The sequence below is a fragment of the Molothrus ater genome, chromosome 26 (genome assembly GCF_012460135.2).
Source record: "Molothrus ater isolate BHLD 08-10-18 breed brown headed cowbird chromosome 26, BPBGC_Mater_1.1, whole genome shotgun sequence".
In the NCBI taxonomy this organism is placed as follows: domain Eukaryota; kingdom Metazoa; phylum Chordata; class Aves; order Passeriformes; family Icteridae; genus Molothrus; species Molothrus ater.
Genome location: NC_050503.2, coordinates 3374798 through 3394210, shown reverse-complemented (window position 1 = coordinate 3394210; position 19413 = coordinate 3374798). Strand labels below are relative to the sequence as shown.

Genomic DNA, 19413 nt, shown 5'->3' with positions numbered 1-19413 from the left:
AGGACCAGCTGGGCTCCCTGCCAGGGGCAGCAGTGACACTGGTGGCTGCAGCCACAACCACACAGGAGCCAATCCCTCCCATTCCAAGCCAAGTTCGCCATCAAAGCTCCAAGACCTGCTCCTGTTCCATACCACAACACAGCTTTAATTGCCACGGAAGCTCGGACACAGACAACCTGCTGCTACATCCCAGCCCTGCAGAGATGCCATTAGCAGATCCTGGCCTCTGCTCCAGTCGTGTTCCCCAGCTGCACCACACCAGCCCTGTGCCAGGCTGTCCTGGTTTAGGGCGAATTTGGGAACAGTGGGAGAACCACAGCCCCACACGGCTGAGTCTGGAGCATCTACCTTCCACATCCCTCCTCTGCTGTGCATTAAAAATAAAGCAATAAATAGCAAAAAAATAGATATGTACATAAATAAAATAACTTTTTTTTTTGTTTGTGTGTTTTTTGGTTTTTTTTCTTCCTACAGGACCGTCTGGAGCTGCCCACGGTGTTCAGCTGACGAGCATGGGGAGGAAGTGTGTGGAGAGGTGCTGCCGGCTTGTCCTGCCCCCTCTCTGTGGCCGGCCCTTGCTATTGAGCGAGAGGAACATGGGGCGGCCGCGGTGCCGCCAGCGCAGCGACGCGTAGGTGTTGTAGCCGTTCTCTTCGATGCGCTCCGTGAACTTGCAGTTGGGGCTGAACTCCTTCTGGCAGGAGAGGGAAGGGGGTGAGGGGTGGCTCTGCTCAGCTGCAGCCCCTCGGACCCCAAGAGTGGGGCAGGGCAGGACCCTGGCTCCTCCCTGATCCCCTGGGGGCAGAGGGGCTTGGTGGGTGCAGGTCAGGGCATGGGAAAGCAGGAGCCTGTTCCGAGCCTGCCCTGAGCCTGTGACTCTGGTGCAGTCCCTCCCAGGAGGCAGCGTCCGACCTACCGACCCGTAGAGCCTCCCCCGCTTGTTCATGGCCAGGTAGAATCCGGTGTGCACCGCCCGGATGGCCACGACGCCGACACGAACCGACCGGATCTCAACGATGCCTGCGGGACAGGGAAGCGCGGCATGAGCCAGGGAGGGACGGGAGACATCCCTGCCCCTGCTGGCTCTGTGCGCACAGTGTCCTCCTAGACACAGGGAGTTGCTGATCCTCATCCAGAGCAGCAGAGGAACAAGGGCTGCAGCCCAAGCTGGGAGTGGGAGGAGGAACCTCTGATCCAAGCAAGGTTTGATCTTTACTCCTCTCCTCCCCAGGGTCCAGCCACTTCCCAGAAGTGGGAGTGATGCCAAGCACAACCTCGTGTGTGTCCTCCCCTCGCTGGCAGCTCTGCCCGTTCATCCATCCCTAGCACGGTGCCCCGGGGCCCTGACCCGCCTCCCGCAGGGCACTGAAAGGGCCGAGTGGGCATGGGGGTGGCAGCAACAACACACATCCTGTTATGGTGGACGAAGGCACACAGCAGAGCTCTGTGGGGCAGAAATAAGCCAGGACAGCGCTGTCCATGGATGCCCAATTTCCTGGTGGCACAAACGAGGACAAGCAGCCCCATTCCCAGCACTGTGAGCACTGCAGGGCATGAGGATGAGCCCGGGGGGAGGCTGTGGAGCCACAGCTGGGCTGGCGTGTGTGTGTGCCCCGACCGCCGAGCTCCGGCTCGGCCGCTAATGGGAAAGGCATGCGGTCAGACCAGCGGCTCTGGCACGGGGAAACACCCAGAGCATCATCGGGGCCTCTGGATTCCTGCACTGCCTCACGCCGGCCGGCCCCGAGCGCCGCTGCCCGCCAGGCACAGTGGGAAGGGGAGAAGGAATGTCCAGCGATGTGGGCAGGGCAGCAGGAAGGGCTGGAGCCACAGCAGGATCGGCCACTGGGCACCACTGCAGGGGCTGGACAGGGTGGGAGGACACACAGCGTGGGGGCTGCAGCCCCTGGGAAAGGGCTTTCATCAATCTCCCGGTGTTGCTGGCATTCCCTGGGCATCACCTGCCTGCAGGAGGACAGGGTGGGTACAGCACCGGGGCAGCGTTTGAGCTCCCCCGGGGTTTTCAGTGCTGCTGCCACGGGAAGCCACTGACAGGGCACTGACTGAGCGAATGCCTGTGAATTCATCCCACTTGATCGCTGTCTGAAGCTGCTGCTATTTATAAGGACTTGTGCTTTTCTAAAAATAACCCCGTTCTGTTCCCAGCGCTCCGGCCGGCTCTGCTGCCCTTTGTTTGCAGGTGCCTGCCCAGTACCTGGCCAGAGCCAGCTCCCAGTGCTCCCAGTTTCTCACTCAGCCCCAGAGGGGTCTCTAGGAGGCTGGGACAGATGCAGGGCTTGAAGTGGGGGAGTCCCTGGAAGATCCCCTGCCACCCTAGAGCTGCCAGTGGGGCTGGTCCAGCAGCTTCTGCGAGGGCTGTGGAGCAGAGCCCGCGCCCAGCCCAGGCGCACACAGATAAGCAGAGTGAGCCTCGTGTACAGCCCGGAGCTGCTCTGCCTGCCAGCTCCCATGGCCACACCATGGAGGGAACGTGTTGGGGTGCTTTGTGCTGGCAGTGTGCCTGGTCGGGACTCCCGACAGCCTCCGACACCTCAGGAGGGTTCCCTGGGCTGGGCTGGGCTTGGCTGCCGTGTCCTGGGGCTGCTGGGAGATGTCCTGTGCTGGCTGGGAGATGGGGCAGCCCCTGCTGGAGCAGGACATGGGCTGGGGGTGCTGCAGCCCTCCTGCCCAAACCCCAACACCCTGTCAGGGCATCTTTTCCAAGGCCCCCAAGATCCCCCTCCTTGTCCAGCTGTTGTCCTGCCAGCCTGGTGCCCCCATCCCTGTCCCAGGGGCTCAGACCCTGCACCCCGATGGGCAGCTGATACCTGAGCACTTGCAGCCCTGCCACGTCCTTGGGGACTCTGTCCCTCTGCCCAGCCTGCTAATTTGAGTCCCAACCTGCTCTGCTGCTCCATGGTCCCCTCCGACGGGGATGCTCTACTGTCCCACATCGGACAGATGCCCCATTCTGGAATCAGCATCACCACAAAGCTTCCTACATCCCCCCTCCTCCTCCTCAGCCTTCTTTCCCTCCAGTGTGTTGGTGGGGGAACGATCAGATCCTCCCGATCCCTGGGGAATGCAGGGCAGGGGGAATCGTGAACTGGCAGGACCAGATGGGACAAAGGACCCCGGAGAGACCTCCTAGGACCCCCCAGCCGCTGAGAAAGCAACGCCGGGTGCCCGGGCAGTGCCCGCCGGTGTCCGCGCCCCTCTCACGGCTCCCACAGTGCAGTGACGGGGGCAGCCGGTGCCGGGGCGCTCCCGGAGCGCCGGGAGACAACGGGGACCCGCCGATCTCGTGCCTCCGGAGGACCGGGCACTTTGGCTGAGATTTCCCCAGAGGGAAGAGTCAGGGGCCCTCCCCGGGCAGGGCATGGAGGGTCCCGTCGCCGACCCGAGGCGTCTCCGCCGCAGCACCGGCACCGGCGCGATCGCGCTCTCGCCCGCCGTGGGCGGGGGGCGGCCCCAGATCCCGGCTTTCCTCCGTCCCCGTCCCCGTCCCCGACCCCGTCCCGGTCCCGTCCCGGTCCCGTCCCGGTCCCGTCCCCACTCACTGCCCGGCCGCTCCCTCCAGCGCGTTCCCTCCACGCCGCCGCCGCCGTCGATGCGCAGGAAGAAGCGGGTGGCGGAGAAGAGCCGCCGCCAGCGCACGTCGCCCTCCAGGTGCCCGTAGCTGCGGGGGGGCCGCCGGCCGGTCCCGGAGGCACTGCCCGGCCCCGGCCCCGGCCCCGCCAGCACGGCCAGTGCCCCGGCCAGGCAGGCGGCGATGGCGGCGGGGCCCCCGCGCCTCATGGCGGCGGGCGGCGGGCGACAGGCGGGCGACGGGCCATGGGCCATGGCCACGGCGGGCGACAGGCGACCGGCCCCGACGGCGCGAGCGGCCGGGATGGGCGGCTCGGGGCGGGGCTGTGGCGGCTCGGGGCGGGGCGGGGACCGGGGCGGTGCCTCCCATTCATAAATCGGCGTCCCGACGGCTGTCCCGGGTCACTGCCCGCGGTCAGTCGCCCACCACCGCGGGGACGGCACAGTCCGGTATCCGCCGTCAGCCGCGATGGGCGGGCACGGGACGAGCGCCGCGGGCACAGAGCGCGGGGAGAGGCGGAGGGCGCGAGGCTGCTGTGGCTCAGAACCTGCGGAGGGTGGCGTCCATCTCTAGCCCGACCTGAGACGCGCCGAGCTCGGGCCGGGAGGCGCGGGTCAGCCGGGCTCCACCGTTTTCCCCGGGCTCCGCCACCTCCCGGAGCCTCCGCCGTGTCCCGGGCTCCGCGCTCGTCCCGGCCCACCCCGTCGGGGCCGCCGCGGCCGCCAGGGGGCGCAGAGCGCGGCCGCGCTGCACCATGGGAGCTGTAGTCTTGCGCGGCGGGACTCGCGCTCCCGGCGTGCCCCACGGCGGGGCGGCGCATGCGCGGGGGCGCGCGGCGCGCGTGGCCCGGGGATGTCGCTGCTGAGGCTGCGGGCGGTGCTGAGGGGCCCGGGCGGGCTGAGGGGGCCCGGTGAGTGGGAACGGGGATCGGGAGGACACCGGGGCTCCAGGGGGCATGGAGGGACCGGCGGGGACACCAGGAGAGCAGGACAGGGCGCGAGTGTGCGGACGGAGCTGGGCCGGGACGTCTCACGGTTCTGAGCGTTCTGTGGGTTACACCTGGAAGATGAGGGGGTCTTTTTTGAGTCGTGAGCACCCCAGGGATAGACTGGGGGCTGTGGGATGTTGTTGCTCTCCAAAGGGTTGATTCGGCGGCTCTGGGTCGTGTCCTAGCTGGGGGATAGCACCCACATGCTCTGGGGGTCTCGGGGTGCTGCCACCCCATTGACAGCGCTGGGGTTTGTGGTGTCCCTGGGGTCGTGTTCCTTCTGAGCATCTGGTTCCAGGGGCTGAGGGGTGGCCCTGTCCCTCCTGTGCTGCTGCTGGAGCAGCTGAGCTGAGAAACATCCCTCAGTCACCCTGTCCATGCTGTGTCCAGCTGGGGCCATGGGGCAGAGTGGGGGACAGGGAGTGTTTGAGGGTGTGGAGCTTCCAATCTTCCTCTGACCCCCCACCCCTTTGCGTTCTTCATGGTAGGGATTCCATGGAGAATCTTCAGGAGCTACTCCTCTGCCAGCACCAAGGAGAAGGCGAACAGAAATGGCCCCTGTGAGAGGACAGAGCTGCTGGAAGGTGGGTGCTGGGAGAGATGCAGTGAGCAGACAACAGGCAGACCAACCTGGGCTGTTGCTTTTTCCCTGGCAGTGACATTGCTGGGTGCCTGGCATGCTGGGGTGGGTTCCTGGCATGCTGGGGTGGGTTCCTGGCATGCTGGGGTGGGTTCCTGGAATGCTGGGGTGGGTTCCAGGGATGCTGGGGTGGGTTCCAGGGATGCTGGGGTGGGTTCCAGGGATGCTGGGGTGGGTTCTTGGGATGCTGGGTGGGCTCCTGGGATGCTGGGGTGGGCTCCAGCTTGCAGGTAGATCTCTGGAGACAGAGGTTGGTATCTCTGGAGGGATGAAGTTCTTGTGTGAATTCTTTTTTCTGAGCATGATCCTGGTACTTCCAGGGTGAGGACAGGACAGAGCTTTTTGCTGTGCCCTGTCTCCCATCACCTCTGTGTTTCCCACTAGTGCTGAAAGCTCGAGCCAAGCAGCTCCAGGGCAGTAACATCCCAGAGGTGACAGTCAGCAAAGTGGAATTGGCTGCACTGGACAATGACAAGTACCAGGAGGCCGTGGTCCCTGGCCCCAAGGAGAAGCAGCCCATTCCCAGGGCACAGGGTAATGGCCTGGCTCGGTCCAGCACCTGGGCCAAAAAGCTGCAGAAGGAGATGTACAGCCAGCAGCCAAAGATGAAGCAGGAATTGCCCAGTGCTGCCTCCCAGCTGGGTCTAGAGAGCCAGGCCAAGGCAGAGGCCACACCCAACACAAGAACCATGAAGAGCCCAAAGATCCCAAAGATGAAAGCAACCACTGCCTGGAACCAGAGCTCTGGCAGCCCCCACAACAAGCCCAGGGTGGTGGAAGTGAAGGGAGCTGAAGAGCTGAAGAGGCCTCAGAGGATGCCAAAGGACAAGAGTAACCAGCAGGTGCTGCAGCAGACCATCCAGGCCAACCTGGAGTGCTTCCTGTTCCTGCAGCAGGCAGAGGAGGCTGAGAGGTACCTCCTGCTGTGCCACAGCTCCCCTGTGAAGAGGAAGGTGCTGGACGTGGGTGCCTTCAACATCGTCATGCGCATCTGGGCCAGGAAGGTACCAAAGCCTGGCTGCTCCGGGTGGGAGAGGGGCTGGCTCCTGAGGAGGAGCCTCCAGCTGGTTTGACCCGTGCTTGTCACTTCAGCAAGTGTCCAAGCAGTGCTGCTGGCATGAGGCCACAGACCCATGTGAACTAGCTTTGAGAGGAGTGGGGAAAGGGTAGGGTAGACCTGACTAAATCTGAGCAGTAGAGGGGCGTGGAGCTGGGATTTTGGGGCTGTTGGTATCAGTGTGCACAGCCCCCTTCCCTTCTCAGTGTGCACAGCCCCTTCCCTTCTCAGTGTGCACAGCCCCTTCCCTTCTCAGTGTGCACAGCCTCCTTCCTTTCTCAGTGTGCACAGCCTCCTTCCCTTCTCAGTGTGCACAGCCCCTTCCCTTCTCAGTGTGCACAGCCTTCTACCCAATGTTCACAGCCTCCTTCCTTTCTCAGTGTGCACAGCCTTCTACCCAATGTTCACAGCCTCCTTCCCTTCTCAGTGTGCACAGCCTCCTTCCCTTCTCAGTGTGCACAGCCTCCTTCCCTTCTCAGTGACCACAGCCTCCTTCCTTTCTCAATGTCCATGGTCTCCTTCCTTTCTCAGTGTGCACGGCCTTCTCCCCTTCTCACTCCTTTTCTTTTCAGTGTCCACAGTCCCTTTCCCTTCCCAGTGTGCACAGCCTCCTTCCTGGTGTGCACAGCCTCCCTGCTCTCTCTCCTGCAGGGCTGTTTGAACCGCCTGGACCGATTGTTTTCCATCCTGGAGGCTGCTGGGCTCCAGCCCAACCTGGACTCCTACGCCACGGCCCTGGAGTGCACGGGCCGGAGCCAGTCACCTCCCAAAGCCATCCTGAGGTAACACCTGCCTCAGGTGCTCCATCTGCTGTGCTTGGAGAGCTGGGAGATGCAGAGGGTTGGGGTCAGGAAGAGCTGTGCCCACCTGGATGCTCTGAGCCACTTCTCATGGCCAGATTTTGGTGTGGGTGGAGCACATTCCCTGCCACCCCCAGCTGCTGGGGTGTTTGTCTGAGATTGTGCAGGGAGAGGAGATGTGGAAGGTGAGAACAGGCACTGTTCCCCCCAGAGCTGGGCTGGGAGAGGCCCTCTCCAGTCAGGAATTCCTTGGTTCCACACCCATCCCAGGCATCTCATTCCTTCTGGCCCCTCTGTTGCTGCCTGGTGGGAATGGCTTGGCTCCTTGGTTTGTTTTTATGGCTCCTCTGTTTGTTTTTATGGTATACTTCTGTGGGGTTTGCCCATTTTGGTGGGCTCAATCACATAGCTGGTTCCTGCAGGGCTCTCCAGAGGAGCTTGGTCAGGAGATTCAGGTAGATTTTATAGAGGATAATGGACAGGAAAGTGTCAGTGCTAAAGATAGCAAGATTGTAGATGGTAGATTTCATGGACAGGAAAGTGTCAGTGCTAAAGGGAGCAGCTAAAAGAGCCCTGGAAGATCCCACAGGCTGGGCCTGGGGGCAGTGCCTGAGGCTGGAGGCACAGCCAGCTCCTCTCCAGAGGATGGAGAAAGCTTCAGATGCACTAGTGTGAACGTCAGGGATGTATCACTGCTCTCTGTCCTTTGGCTGCTGACAAATTCTAGATGCCTTCAGGGGAATATCTCCAGTCAGATGCCTCTGAGGGGGCTGGCAGTGGCTGTGCTGGACGTGTGGAGCTGTGTCAGGGCAGCACAGGCTGTGGGGCTGCCTGTGGGCAGCTGCAGTGGCCTCCCTGCCCAGGAAGCTCTGCAGCAGTGCCGGCTGAGGGATGGACACCTGATCCCTGTAACCTGAGGCTGGTGGTGACCTTGTGGGACAGGCTGTGCTGAGGCAGCTCTTGTACAACATGCTCAGGCCCTTGGGGAAGATCAAGCCTGTCCTGTCTGCCCCTCCTCAGGTACCTGCAGCAGCTGAACAGCAGTGGCTTCCATGTGGATGAGCTCTTCCAAAAGTGCCTGTTTGAGGAAGATGAGAAGGAGATGGTGCTGCGGGCTGTCAGGACTGTCCAGCCCAACTACCAGCTGCCTCCTCCACCCAGCACCAAGATCTGCAAGTCTTCTCTGCTCCAGGACTTCTATTCCAGAGTAAGCCACAGCGCTCAGGGAACTGTTGAAGCTGGCCAGGTGTTCTTAGGTGCAGCCCAGGGGAGGGCTAGAAAGAAAGAGCTTTTTAACCTGATCTCTGCCCAATAGCCCACACAAATCATCAAATGGATGATGTTACTAACAGCCTTACAGGGGAACAGCAAAACAGGAGGCTGGAGATTGCCTCCATGCATGGGAGGGGGTGCTTGGGGAGGTGCTTGGCCATAGCACAGGAGCAGAGCAGCCTCTGGCGTTTGTCTGCCAGAGAAGTCTGAGACCCAGAAGTCCCAGCACGGTGCTTTCAACCCAGAATTGTACCACAATTGTACCACCATTGTTCCTCTTGCAGGGAAGCTGGGAGAATGAGCATGGCTTCTCTTCCTCCCACTGCCTCTCTCCCATTGCAGGAGACGATGGGCTCATACCCCAAGCTGGATTTCTCAGTGAAGGAGTTGCAGGAGCGCTTCCAGCAGCAGCTGGAGATGGAGCTGAAGAACACCGTGACCATCGAGTCGGTGGAGGCAGCCAAGCCCCTGACCCCACAGGCCATCAAAGCGGTAAAGCTCGGCCCTGGGGCAGCCCTGAGGACCTGTGGGTGAGAGCTGAGGGTCCATGAGCTAAAGAGGGGGCAGCTCATGCTCACCAGCTCTCTTCCTTCCTTTTCCCTGCAGCGCGAGCTGCTGGGCACGCTCCGCTCGCAGTGGCGTGATGCCATCCTCCAGGCCCTGCAGAGCTCCAAACGCAGCATGGCCAGGCCCAAGAGGATGTCCAAGTACAACGTCCTCTACCCCTACCTGTGTCTGCTGCCAGATGAGGAGTATGTGGACATCATGCTGCAGGTAGGAGCCTGCCCTACCCTCCCAGGAGTGGGGCTGGGCTATCAGCCGTGGGGCTGTCACAGAGCACTAATGTCCCACTTGAGCAGAATTGGGATTTCCTGAGAGGTTTACCAGGTTATTGGCTGCAGGCTGTCTGCTCCCTCTGCAGAGCAGCCAGAGAAATCCATGCTCTGTCCTGGTTGTTTTTCCTTCCTCACCATCTGTTCAGTATCATAGAAATCAGCATCTTTCTGTGCTCCCTGCACAGCAGCTTTAACTCCTGCTCTGTCTCTCTGCTGTATCTCTCTGTTCCTCCTTCCTAAGACCCTTTTTGCCTTCCCCTTTCCCAGATCCTCAATGATCTGTCTCCACAAGGTGAGTCCCTGGCAGTCCTGGCCAGGGAGCTGGGCTCCAAAGTCTACGACAGGTACATCATCCAGAGGAAGCTGCACAGTGGGCAGCTGGAGAAGGTGCAGCAGATCTATGAGAGCTACATCCAGCTGCTGGCAAAGGACAGCCAGGTAGGAGCCCTTGGAGCCAGGATCCCATGCAGGAAAGCTCTGGGCTTTGCAGGGCAGGAGAGGATGAGAGGGGAGAAAAGGGCCAAGCCTGCTGCCCTGGGCACATCAAGGACCAGGTGAGCAGGTTGTTCTCAGAGCTGGGTGCTCATAGGGGCAGGCAGGTCTGCAGTCTGGGCAGGAGGGGCAGGATGATGTGGGACCAGGGTGTCAGCACTGGGGTGTGGTGCAGTGCCACTGTTCCCATTCTCACTGTTGGGCTCAGCCCAGCCTTGTGGCGGTGTTCACAGGGCTCTTAGGATGAGGGAAGAGATGAGGATCTCACTCCATGTTTCAGAAGGCTTGATTTGTTATTTTATGATATATATTATATTAAAACTATACTAAAAGAATAGAAGAAAAGGTTTCATCAGAAGGCTGGCTAAGAATAGAAAAAGAAGGAATGATAACAAAGGCTTGTGACTGACTGAGACAGTCTGAGCCAGCTGGGCTGTGATTGGCCATTAATTAGAAACAACCACATGAGACCAATCCCAGATCCACCTGTTGCATTCCACAGCAGCAGATAAGCAGTGTTTACATTTTGTTCCTGAGGCCTCTCAGCTTCTCAGGAGGAAAAAATCCTAAGGAAAGGATTTTTTTCATAAAAGATGGCTGTGACACAGCCTCCTCAGCCCTGCTTCCCCAAACACCCCTATCAGGAAGGACCTTTGAGGTCACAAAGATAGGAGAGTCCTTCTCAGGGCCATATCTCAGGTAGATTGATCTCCTTCAGCTGACTCCATTTTCTCCCTCCACCTCCCAGCCTAAACAGTACTTGCCACGGGAATACTGGGAGAAGCTGGTGGCAGAAGCAGGCTTTGGGCCTTCCCTGAACCTGAAGACCTGCAGCTGGCCGTGTGTGCTCCTCATGCGCCTGGGCATGCACATGCTGGAGCTCCTGGTGAAGGCTGTTAAGGTGCCCAGGAACATCCTCAATCGTCGCCTGGAGTCCAAGCCTATCCCTGTCCTCTACCACGTCTACTCCTTCTACAGTAACTGGCAGGTGAGCCTCATCCTGGGGGCTCTAGGGCTGTGCAGGACACCCCTTCCTCAAAATCAGACCCTTGCAAGGCCCTTTTCTGTCCTTGCTTGCTGCCATTTCTACTCAGGGATGCTTTGAGGAGCCCTTGATTCTTCATTCTCAGAAGGAGATGAGGCTTTCTGTTCCAGAGTGGATGTAGATTGTTATTGGGATTAGGCTGATGAAGAAGGAAGGAAGTTTTGATTTTGTTTGTAATTGTGTTGGGGGTGTTTTGAGGTTGTTGGATAGAAGTGGAAATAGGATGGGGGTGGAGAGGGTTACTAGGGTTAAGATGATGAATGTGTTTAGGACTAGTGAGAGGTCCATTACTTTCACTTGGACTTGCACCAAGGTGAGTGGCTCCTAAGACCATTGGATTACTATTATCCTTTGAAAGGAAGGAGACTGAGGTTTTATACTCAGATACAAGAGTTAGCAGTTCTCGCTGGTTTTACCTCTCCTTGGCAGGTAAGAAGGGTTTAACCTTACTTGGCATGATCCTTGTGGAATGGCTGACTGACCACAGGCTCTCCCACACTCCAGCCCTAACCCTCTGCTGCTGATCCTCCTCTCCAGGTCGGGCTGATAAGGCCCCATCCCATCTTCTCGCAGCTTGTGTCAAACGCTGCAGAGACCACGCTGACCTTCAACTCCTCTGCCATGCCCATGCTGTGCCCTCCTGTGCCCTGGACCTCCCCCACTTTTGGTGCCTTTGTCCTCAATGACACCAAGCTGATGCGTTTCATGGATGACACCACCCACCACCAGCTGCTCCTGGAGCAGTGTCCCCTGGTGAACCTCCACCCTGTGCTGGATGCCCTGAACCAACTGGGCAACTGTGCCTGGAAGATCAACCAGCCAGTGCTGGATATCATCATCTCCATCTTCAATGACAAAGGGGATGAGAAGCTGGACATCCCACCACCCATCTCTGAGGCTCCCAAGCCTCCTACTCCTCCTGGCAATTCCTCCACCTGGAGCAAGTCCTTCAAGCACGAGGTGTTCCTGTGCAAGAAGAAGGCTGCAGAGATGCACAGCCTGCGCATGGACGCTCTCTACAAGCTCTCAATCGCCAACTATGTCAGGGACAAGGTGTTCTGGTTCCCTCACAACATGGACTTCCGTGGCAGGACTTACCCATGCCCACCCTATTTCAACCACCTGGGGAACGATGTCACCAGGGCCATCCTGCTGTTTGCAGAGGGGAGGCCGCTGGGCCCCAAGGGACTTGACTGGCTGAAGATCCACCTCATCAACCTGACAGGGCTGAAGAAGAAGAATGCCTTGCAGGAGAGGCTGGACTATGCCAATGAAATCATGGAGGACATCCTGGACTCGGCTGACCACCCGCTCACGGTACGTGGGAGCTTCTGGGAAGTGAAACAAAATGGAAATCAGAATCCTTTTTGGAACAAAAACATTATGAAAGATTTTTGAGAGGTAAAAAGGGAGAAGGCAATGCCTTCCTAAATAACTTAAATTCCTAAATAACCTGTTCCTGTCTGAAAACATGATGTAAAACTAGGGAAGTGGAGGCATGGTGGGAGGAGGTGCTGTGCCCAATGTACCCCAGGTGCTCAGGGGCTCCTGCCTGTGCTTTGTGGGGCACAGGAGCACTGCCTGCTCCCACCAGCCTGGCCTTTCTCATTCCCAGGGCAGGAAGTGGTGGATGGACACTGATGAGCCCTGGCAAGCCTTGGCATGCTGTATGGAAATCGCCAAAGCCTCCAGGTCCCCAGACCCAGCAGCTTACATCTCTCACTTCCCAGTTCACCAGGTAGGAGCCTGGCACATCCTCACAGCACGTGTGAGGCTCAGCAGGGCAGGGAAGGAGCATCCAGGTCTCCAGCTCTGCAATCCCTGCTCCACGTGGCTGGGTTTTCTTAGGAATGGAAAAGCAGTGTTGGGCATTTTGGCATGAGAACTCTGGTGATTTGCTGCTGCCTGCAGCCATCCATGAGCTGGAACATCTGAGGGCTGCCTCACTTCCCTTGGCCTGAGCAGAGCCCAGCTGGGAACTCGCTGGCAGCTGCTGCAGGGTGAGAGCCAAGCCAGTGTCACCTTCTGCAGCCACAGGATCAGGACTGGAAATTGGCCCAGCAGGGCAACACCTGGCTGGCTGGAGTGCTCAGAGCTGTGCTTTGGAGGCCTTTCTCCACTCCTGCTCTGTGCCTGAAGCCAAGCAGCTCTGCAAGAGCCAATATGGCAGGTCTGGAACTCTGAGGAAGGGCACAGGGACAGAGGTGGTTGTCCACCACCTTAGATGACCTGTTACCATGTGCCCTGTGCCTGCTCATGTGCTGCTCAGCTCCCTGAAGGCACCTGTCCTCCCTGGCTGCACAGGGACAAGGCTGATAGTGGCCATGGGTGAGGGGTGGCTGCTCCTTTCTCTTATGAGGAGATCAAGTGGCCATGACTGAATGGGGAGGGCAGCAGTGATAGCCTGGAATATACATGAGACAGCCAGGTTTGATATTTTGATGACAACAAAAGGTCAAGAGAGCAGCTGGGGGTGTGTGTGGAGGGTGCAGCTAATGAAATATCATCAGCAGGGACTTCTTCTGGAGGGTACCAGAGGCTCGTTCAGCCTGAGTCATCAGTGCTCAATTAACAGAGCCATCAGGTGCAGGTGCTGCCTTTCCACACTGCAGGGAGTGGGGAGAGGGTGCAGGGGAAAGGGGGCCCTGCTTGAGGAACCTGACAGTTCCTGGGGTATCTGGGAGATCCTGAGCACAGGGGGCCAGGAATAGCAGCACATCTCTGAGAAGCATCACTGCCACTGCAGCCTGGGGAGAGCCAAGATCTTCCTGCACCATCATTCAGATCCTGTCTGTCTCACCCAAGCTGCTCTTGCTTCCAGAAGGGCTGCAAGGGCAGCTGCTGTGGCAGGCACTCACTGTGCCTCTGATGCAGCTTTGGGAAATCTGGGTGGCAGCTGGTTTCTGTCAGAGGGATGTTTTCAGAGCCAGCTGGGGCTTCCTGAGGGATCTCTGCCTTGGCCTTGCCTTTTCCTGCCTCTGATCCCACTGCTGAGGTTGTTTTGACTGCTGGCTCTTGGGGCTGCTTTTAGCATCCCAGACATATTTGGTGTTTTCCCAATTTTCTGGTTTTCAGTGTTTCCACAGAGCTCTGATGTCTTTGGAAACCCACAGAGTTGGTGATGTGAGGTTTCTGCCTTTAAACCTCACAGTTCACAGCAGTTAGGGCTGGACTCAGGCAGGAAACCTGTCCAGAAGGGCAATGGTCACTGCTGGGAGATGGTCACTGCTCTGAAGAGTGGGGAGGGGAAATAATGACCACCTGAGGCCAGGGTAGCTGTGCATGGGGAGGGGGCAGATGAGCAGAGCTCTGTCCATGCATTAACCCCTTGTTTCCCTGGTGCTCTCCCTGCAGGATGGCTCCTGCAATGGGCTGCAGCACTATGCAGCGCTCGGCCGGGATCTCAGCGGCGCTGCCTCTGTCAACCTGGTGCCCTGTGGGCTCCCTCAGGATGTCTACAGTGCAGTGGCCCAGCAGGTGAGGCTCTGTGGGGACACACAGGGTCCTTTTGGACCTGTTTCTCCTCCTCTTGGTGTGCACAGGGTGACACCTCCCAGGGGAAAGGTGGGGATGAGTGTGCAGAGAGCTGGGGAGGCATGAGCTGGATTGTCTGTCCCCAAGTGGATCTGACTGGAGATCTGTCCTCATGGAGAAATCCCCTCTGATTTCTGCTGTCCTCACTTGTTCTGAATGAAGCCTGGGAGAACTAGGCTGGAGAGGTGGAAGAGAGCAAGGGATGCTCCTCATCCCTTGGTCACAGCTGGCTGGCCCATGGGTTATGAGATTTTTCTTCCTTGAGCTGAGTTGGAGGGAGTGGGTAGAAATTCAGCCTTGGTCCTGCTACAAAGTCTTTGGTTTCTTTGGCAAGACATGATGTGAAATTTGCCACTGGGAGAGTGCTGAGAGGCTCATTCAGCTGGCATTGGACCCTGCATCTCCCATCTGGGTCTCAGCAGGTTTTCTCCAGAGAGCAGGAAGAGTTCATGGGGGTGCAGGACTTGCTCAGTTATCACTGGGGGGGCAGAGGCAGGAGACCCCAAGCTCTGAGCCACAGTCAAGCCGTGTCCTTGTCCCAGCTGGCACCAAGGGACAGTGCTGAGGCAGCAGGGAAGGCTCTGCAGGCACTGTTATCCATGCTGGATCCCTTCAGCAGGTGCCTTCTGTTATCCAGGGTGGGGAAAATTGGCTGCAGGGATCCTGGTGGGAGCTTGAGCCAGGCAGTGCCCAGCTGGGAGGGTCCCCAACCCCAGAGGGGGCTCCAGCCAGCGCGGCTCGTGCCAGCCCTGACTCAGAGGCACCCTCTCAGGTGGAGGAGTTTCGGAAGAAGGATGCTGAGAGGGGTTTGAAGATTGCCCAGGTGCTGCAGGGCTTCATCAGCCGCAAGGTGGTGAAGCAGACGGTGATGACGGTCGTGTACGGCGTCACTCGCTACGGCGGCCGCCTGCAGATCGAGAAACGCCTCAAGGAGATCGATGAGTTCCCCGAGGTAGCATTCCTCTGTGTGTCCCCCCCTCCCTGGGTCCTGTCACTTTCCTCTCTTTGGCTGTCCCTTTGTATGACCCATGGCTCTCTGCCTCTGCTCTGTGCCAGGAGTATTTGTGGGAAGCATCTCATTATCTGGTGAAGCAGGTGTTCAACAGCATCAAGGAGATGTTCTCAGCGACTCGAGATATCCAGGTAAGGAGCCTGTTGCCCTTTACCTCCACTTTTTCTCCTTCCCTTGTCCATTTATACATAGACAAGGGGATGCTCCATGGGAAGAGATGATTCTCCTGGCTCCTGGCCCAGAGAGGATCCTCCTGCCCCAGCCCAGAGGTGTGGGATTGTGCCAAACACCCCAGTAAGCCCTGGGGAGTTCTGTGGCAGGAGTGAGGTTGTCCTGTGCTGGGAGGGGATGGGGTCTCCCAGCTCCACACTAACTCCAGCTGCTTCCTCTCCTTTTCTCAAGAACTGGCTGACAGAGAGTGCCAAGCTCATCGCTCAGTCGGGCCGGACAGTGGAGTGGGTCACACCTCTGGGGCTGCCCATCATCCAGCCCTACTATCGCTCCAGGTCCACTGTGGTGAGTGTCCACTGGCAGGTCTCGTGGCCCCCACCCTCCCTGTGCCATGGTGGGAGCAGGGAAAAGACAGCCTGGGCTGAGGCCTGGCAGGTTGGCATCACTGGTGGGTGAGCCTGCAGAGCAGGTAGGATCCCTGAGTGCAGGCACATCCTCCAGCCTCATGGCTCCCTGCAGAGCCTGGAGTGTGTGGGTGAGCTGGTGAGGAAGCTCTGTGGCTCCATCCCACTCAGGCAGCTGGGGCACGGGCCGTTCCCCGCTCTGAGAGCCTCCTCAGGGCTCCTGTGACTCAGTCTCAGTGCTGGCACCTCCCACGTGCTGCTGTGCTGACTCACAGCCCCCCAGCCCAGCTCCAGCAGCCCTTCCCTGAGAGGGTGAAGGGGTTCAGATGCCTGCCAGAACCCTCAGGAGGGGAGCTGGGCAAAGTGTCACTGGGCAGTGGCAGCTGCTGTGGTGCTGGGACACTCTGGAAAGACACAGACCCCTCTCCAGAGGGGTGGGGCAGTGCCCAGCCCTGCGTGCTGCCAGGCCAGGCAGTGCAGGGTGACACTGGTGCCCTCTCTCCCCACAGCTGAACTGTGGCATGCAGCGCTTGAGTGTGAAAACCTCCAACAGCAGCCAGTAAGTACAAAACCATGGCCTGCACTGCACCCCTGCTGGCCCCAGCCTGTGCTCTGGGGACAAGGCTTTCCTATAATGGAAGCTGTCAAGGAGTGACAGAGCTCCTCTTACTGCCCCTGAGCTGCAGACAGCTGGACAGAGCAGCAGGGCTTTGGGCCCCTTCAGGGCAGGCCCCTGATCCCCAGGCTGGGCTGTCACTATCTCTGTGCCACTGCTGTCATCTCTGGCCCTGAAATGTCCCAGCTCCTCTGTGGCCTGCTTTGTCCTGCAGGAAACCTGACACTGTGAAGCAGAAGAATGCCTTTCCCCCCAATTTCATCCACTCTCTGGACTCCACACACATGATGCTCACAGCACTGTACTGCCTCAGGTAGGGAGTGGGCAGCTCTCACCTGGCTCAGAACTCTCCTGGGAGAGAATTTTGGGGCAAAGAATCACATGGGACTTAGGAGTCCATGGTGGGTGGGAATTTGGGGCCTCTGGCAGAGAAGGAAAGGAGGCAGCAGGACAAGGACAGGGAGATCCTGGGATTGGGAGCCTCCCTCTGAAAAGCTGCTGTGCTGGGAGTCCCCCTCTTGTGTGGGGATGCTCCTGTCCCAGCCAGAGGTTCTACATGGGGTGGGTCCATCACACAGAGGGGTCTCAGCTCTGCTTCATGGCACCTCTGCCCCCTCCCAGGAAGGGCCTGACCTTTGTCTCAGTCCACGACTGCTACTGGACTCACGCGCTCACCGTGGATGTCATGAACCAGGTAAAAGTGTCCTCCTGGCTCCCTTGGGAGCAAGATCTTGCTGATCTGTGCTCTGGGCCCATGCCAGGCCTCGCCTCCCCTGGGCTATGCTCCATAGGCTGATTGATTCACCCTGAGGAGAGGTGAACCTGGGATGTTTGCTGGCGGTCACAGCTGATTTCCTGGTGCCCCTTCTCCTCCCACTCTGCAGGGAGTGTGTGGGGAGAATCTGTGGAAACAGGCACTAAACAGGTCTATTTCCACAGATTCTGGCTGTCAGTGCCCCTGCCCTGCCCTGGGTCCTTCCCAAGGGCTTTTGTGCTAATGAGGGTCCACCTGTGCTTCACACCTCCCCAGGCTGATTCCCTTCACCCTTGTCTGGCAGCCCCCCCTTCCCACTCCTGGTGCTTTCCCTGCCCCTCACCTCTGACCTGTCACTGGAAGGAGAGAAAACACCTGCTAAGCTGCACCTCACTGTTGTCTCCCTGGGTCAGGTCTGTCGGCAGCAGTTTGTGGCTCTGCACAGTGAGAAGATTCTGCAGGATCTGTCTGAGTTCATGCTGGAGAAGTATTGCAGGTATTCCTGACCTGTAGGATTTTCCCCTCTACCTCACAGAGGCCGTGTCCAGGTGCTCACAGGTTGTGTCACCTGCCTGGGGGTTGCTCTGTGGGGAAGCTGTCCTTCCTTCTTGCCTGACACCCAAATCACCTTCAACAGCTCTGTAAAAACCAAGGGCTCTGCACCCTCTTGCTGCAGAACCAGGGGAGGGTTTGGCAGCCTTAGGCCTGCCCTGGGCTGCTGGGGCTGGGCTCCTGCTCTCACTCTGGGGTGCCTGGTCTGTTTTAGAAGAGCTGAATCCTGTTGTCAGGAGCTGCACTGGGGGGCAGAGGAGGGTGTGCCTGGTTCCAGATAACCTGTGTTTATTTGCTTCCTTCTAGTTCATCCAGCTCCAGCACAGAGCCCATAGCCCATTGGCAGAAGAGACTGAAGGAGCAGCTGTCAAATGTCCCCAGGACAGGTAGGAGCATGGGACAGGAACATGCAGAGCTCAGGAGCATTTTGGAGACAAGGGGAATGAGATGGAGTGGCCCCCAAAACCACCAAAAGGCAAAAAGCCAGAGCTGTCTCCTTGGATCAGGTTTCCTCTCCTATGCTGGAGTGCAGAGCCATGGGGCAGAGCAGTCCAGCATGTCCACATTCCCCTGTAGCATTCCTGTCAGTGCTCCCTGCCATCCTCACTGCGTCCCTGGGATTCCCCCCAGGCTGACCCAGCTCTTCCCATCCTGCTCTTGTTCTGCTCCCATCTGTTTCCAACCAGGAGCATTTGCTCAGAGATGGGGAGCGAGGGCCTCGGCATGGTAATTGCCAGGATCTAGATGATATACATGCAATGGGATTAAGGCAATTAGTTTAACTCCTTCTAATCCCTCAGCCCTGTATCTGCCAGGCCATCTGGCTCTGCCTGACCTCTCTGGAGTGGCTCCATGGGCAGCACAGTCCAGGGACAGGGATCCTTCGTGCACTGAAGCCACTTCCCTCCCCCTGTCCATCCCCACCTCACTCTCTGACCTCTCCTTTGCTCCCCTCAGGTGAATTCAACCTGAAGCAAGTGATGGATTCCACGTATTTCTTCAGCTGAGCCTGGCAGCCCACAGGGCCCTGGGATACCTCTGGACCTCCAGCCATGCTGGGCACTGGCCTGCAATGCTCTTCTGTCCCACATCTCATGGGGAAGAAGCTGCAGCCTCCAGCCCAGCCTCACTCTGAGGTGCTGGGGCAAACTGAGGCTCTGCTGGAGCAGCTGCTGGGGGACAGGGGCTCTGCAGTGTTTGCTGTCACTGCTGTCCCAGCACGGGGAGAGGACACCAAGCCCTGCAGAGGGCTGCAGCTCTGGGCTGGGGGCAAAGGGGTGGCAGGAGCCAGGGTGGCTCCCCTCAGCCCTCACTCACCCCAGTGCTGTGAGCAGCTGTCCCTGTCCTTCCCTCTCCACCAGCAGGGCTCAAACTTGGCATGGCAGGCAACTGACCTGCTCTTGGCCACAAGGCAGGTGCTGCTCTGTGCTCTGCTCCAGCTCTGGGCACTGTCCTCACTCTCCATAGCACAGCCTCTGCTCTTCACTCTCTTTTCCAGGGATGAGTTTTGCTGCTGCTCACTGGGGCTCAGGCAGGGAAAACCACTAACTTGGGGGTCAACATGTATAATATTGTAAATAAAATGTTTTTTTGAAATACAAGATGGGACCTGTGTCCTCTGAAATCTTTGCCAGGGGCACGGGGAGGTGGG

The 19413-nt window shown here is 58.8% G+C and overlaps 2 protein-coding genes across 2 annotated transcripts; one reads left to right on the top strand and one right to left on the bottom strand.

Annotated features, from left to right (window-relative positions):
* Positions 1-124: 124 nt before the first annotated feature.
* Positions 125-3843, bottom strand: FGF22 (fibroblast growth factor 22). The gene is made up of 3 exons (XM_036399694.1): positions 3561-3843; positions 917-1020; positions 125-694 (listed from the first exon to the last, which is right to left on the bottom strand). The coding sequence occupies exons 1-3, from the start codon at positions 3841-3843 to the stop codon at positions 500-502; spliced, it is 582 nt and encodes a 193-aa protein (XP_036255587.1). The 3' UTR covers positions 125-499.
* Positions 3844-4441: 598 nt separating this feature from the next.
* On the top strand, positions 4442-19365 carry POLRMT (RNA polymerase mitochondrial). Its single transcript, XM_036399572.1, has 21 exons — positions 4442-4499; positions 5066-5161; positions 5602-6221; positions 6926-7056; positions 8095-8281; positions 8689-8838; positions 8953-9120; positions 9450-9620; positions 10423-10662; positions 11257-12036; positions 12335-12457; positions 14074-14196; positions 15026-15205; positions 15310-15396; positions 15668-15781; positions 16350-16399; positions 16671-16769; positions 17078-17150; positions 17624-17706; positions 18069-18148; positions 18720-19365. Exons 1-21 carry the CDS (start codon positions 4442-4444, stop codon positions 18767-18769), a joined length of 3663 nt encoding a protein of 1220 aa, XP_036255465.1. The 3' UTR covers positions 18770-19365.
* The last annotated feature ends 48 nt before the right edge of the window (positions 19366-19413 follow it).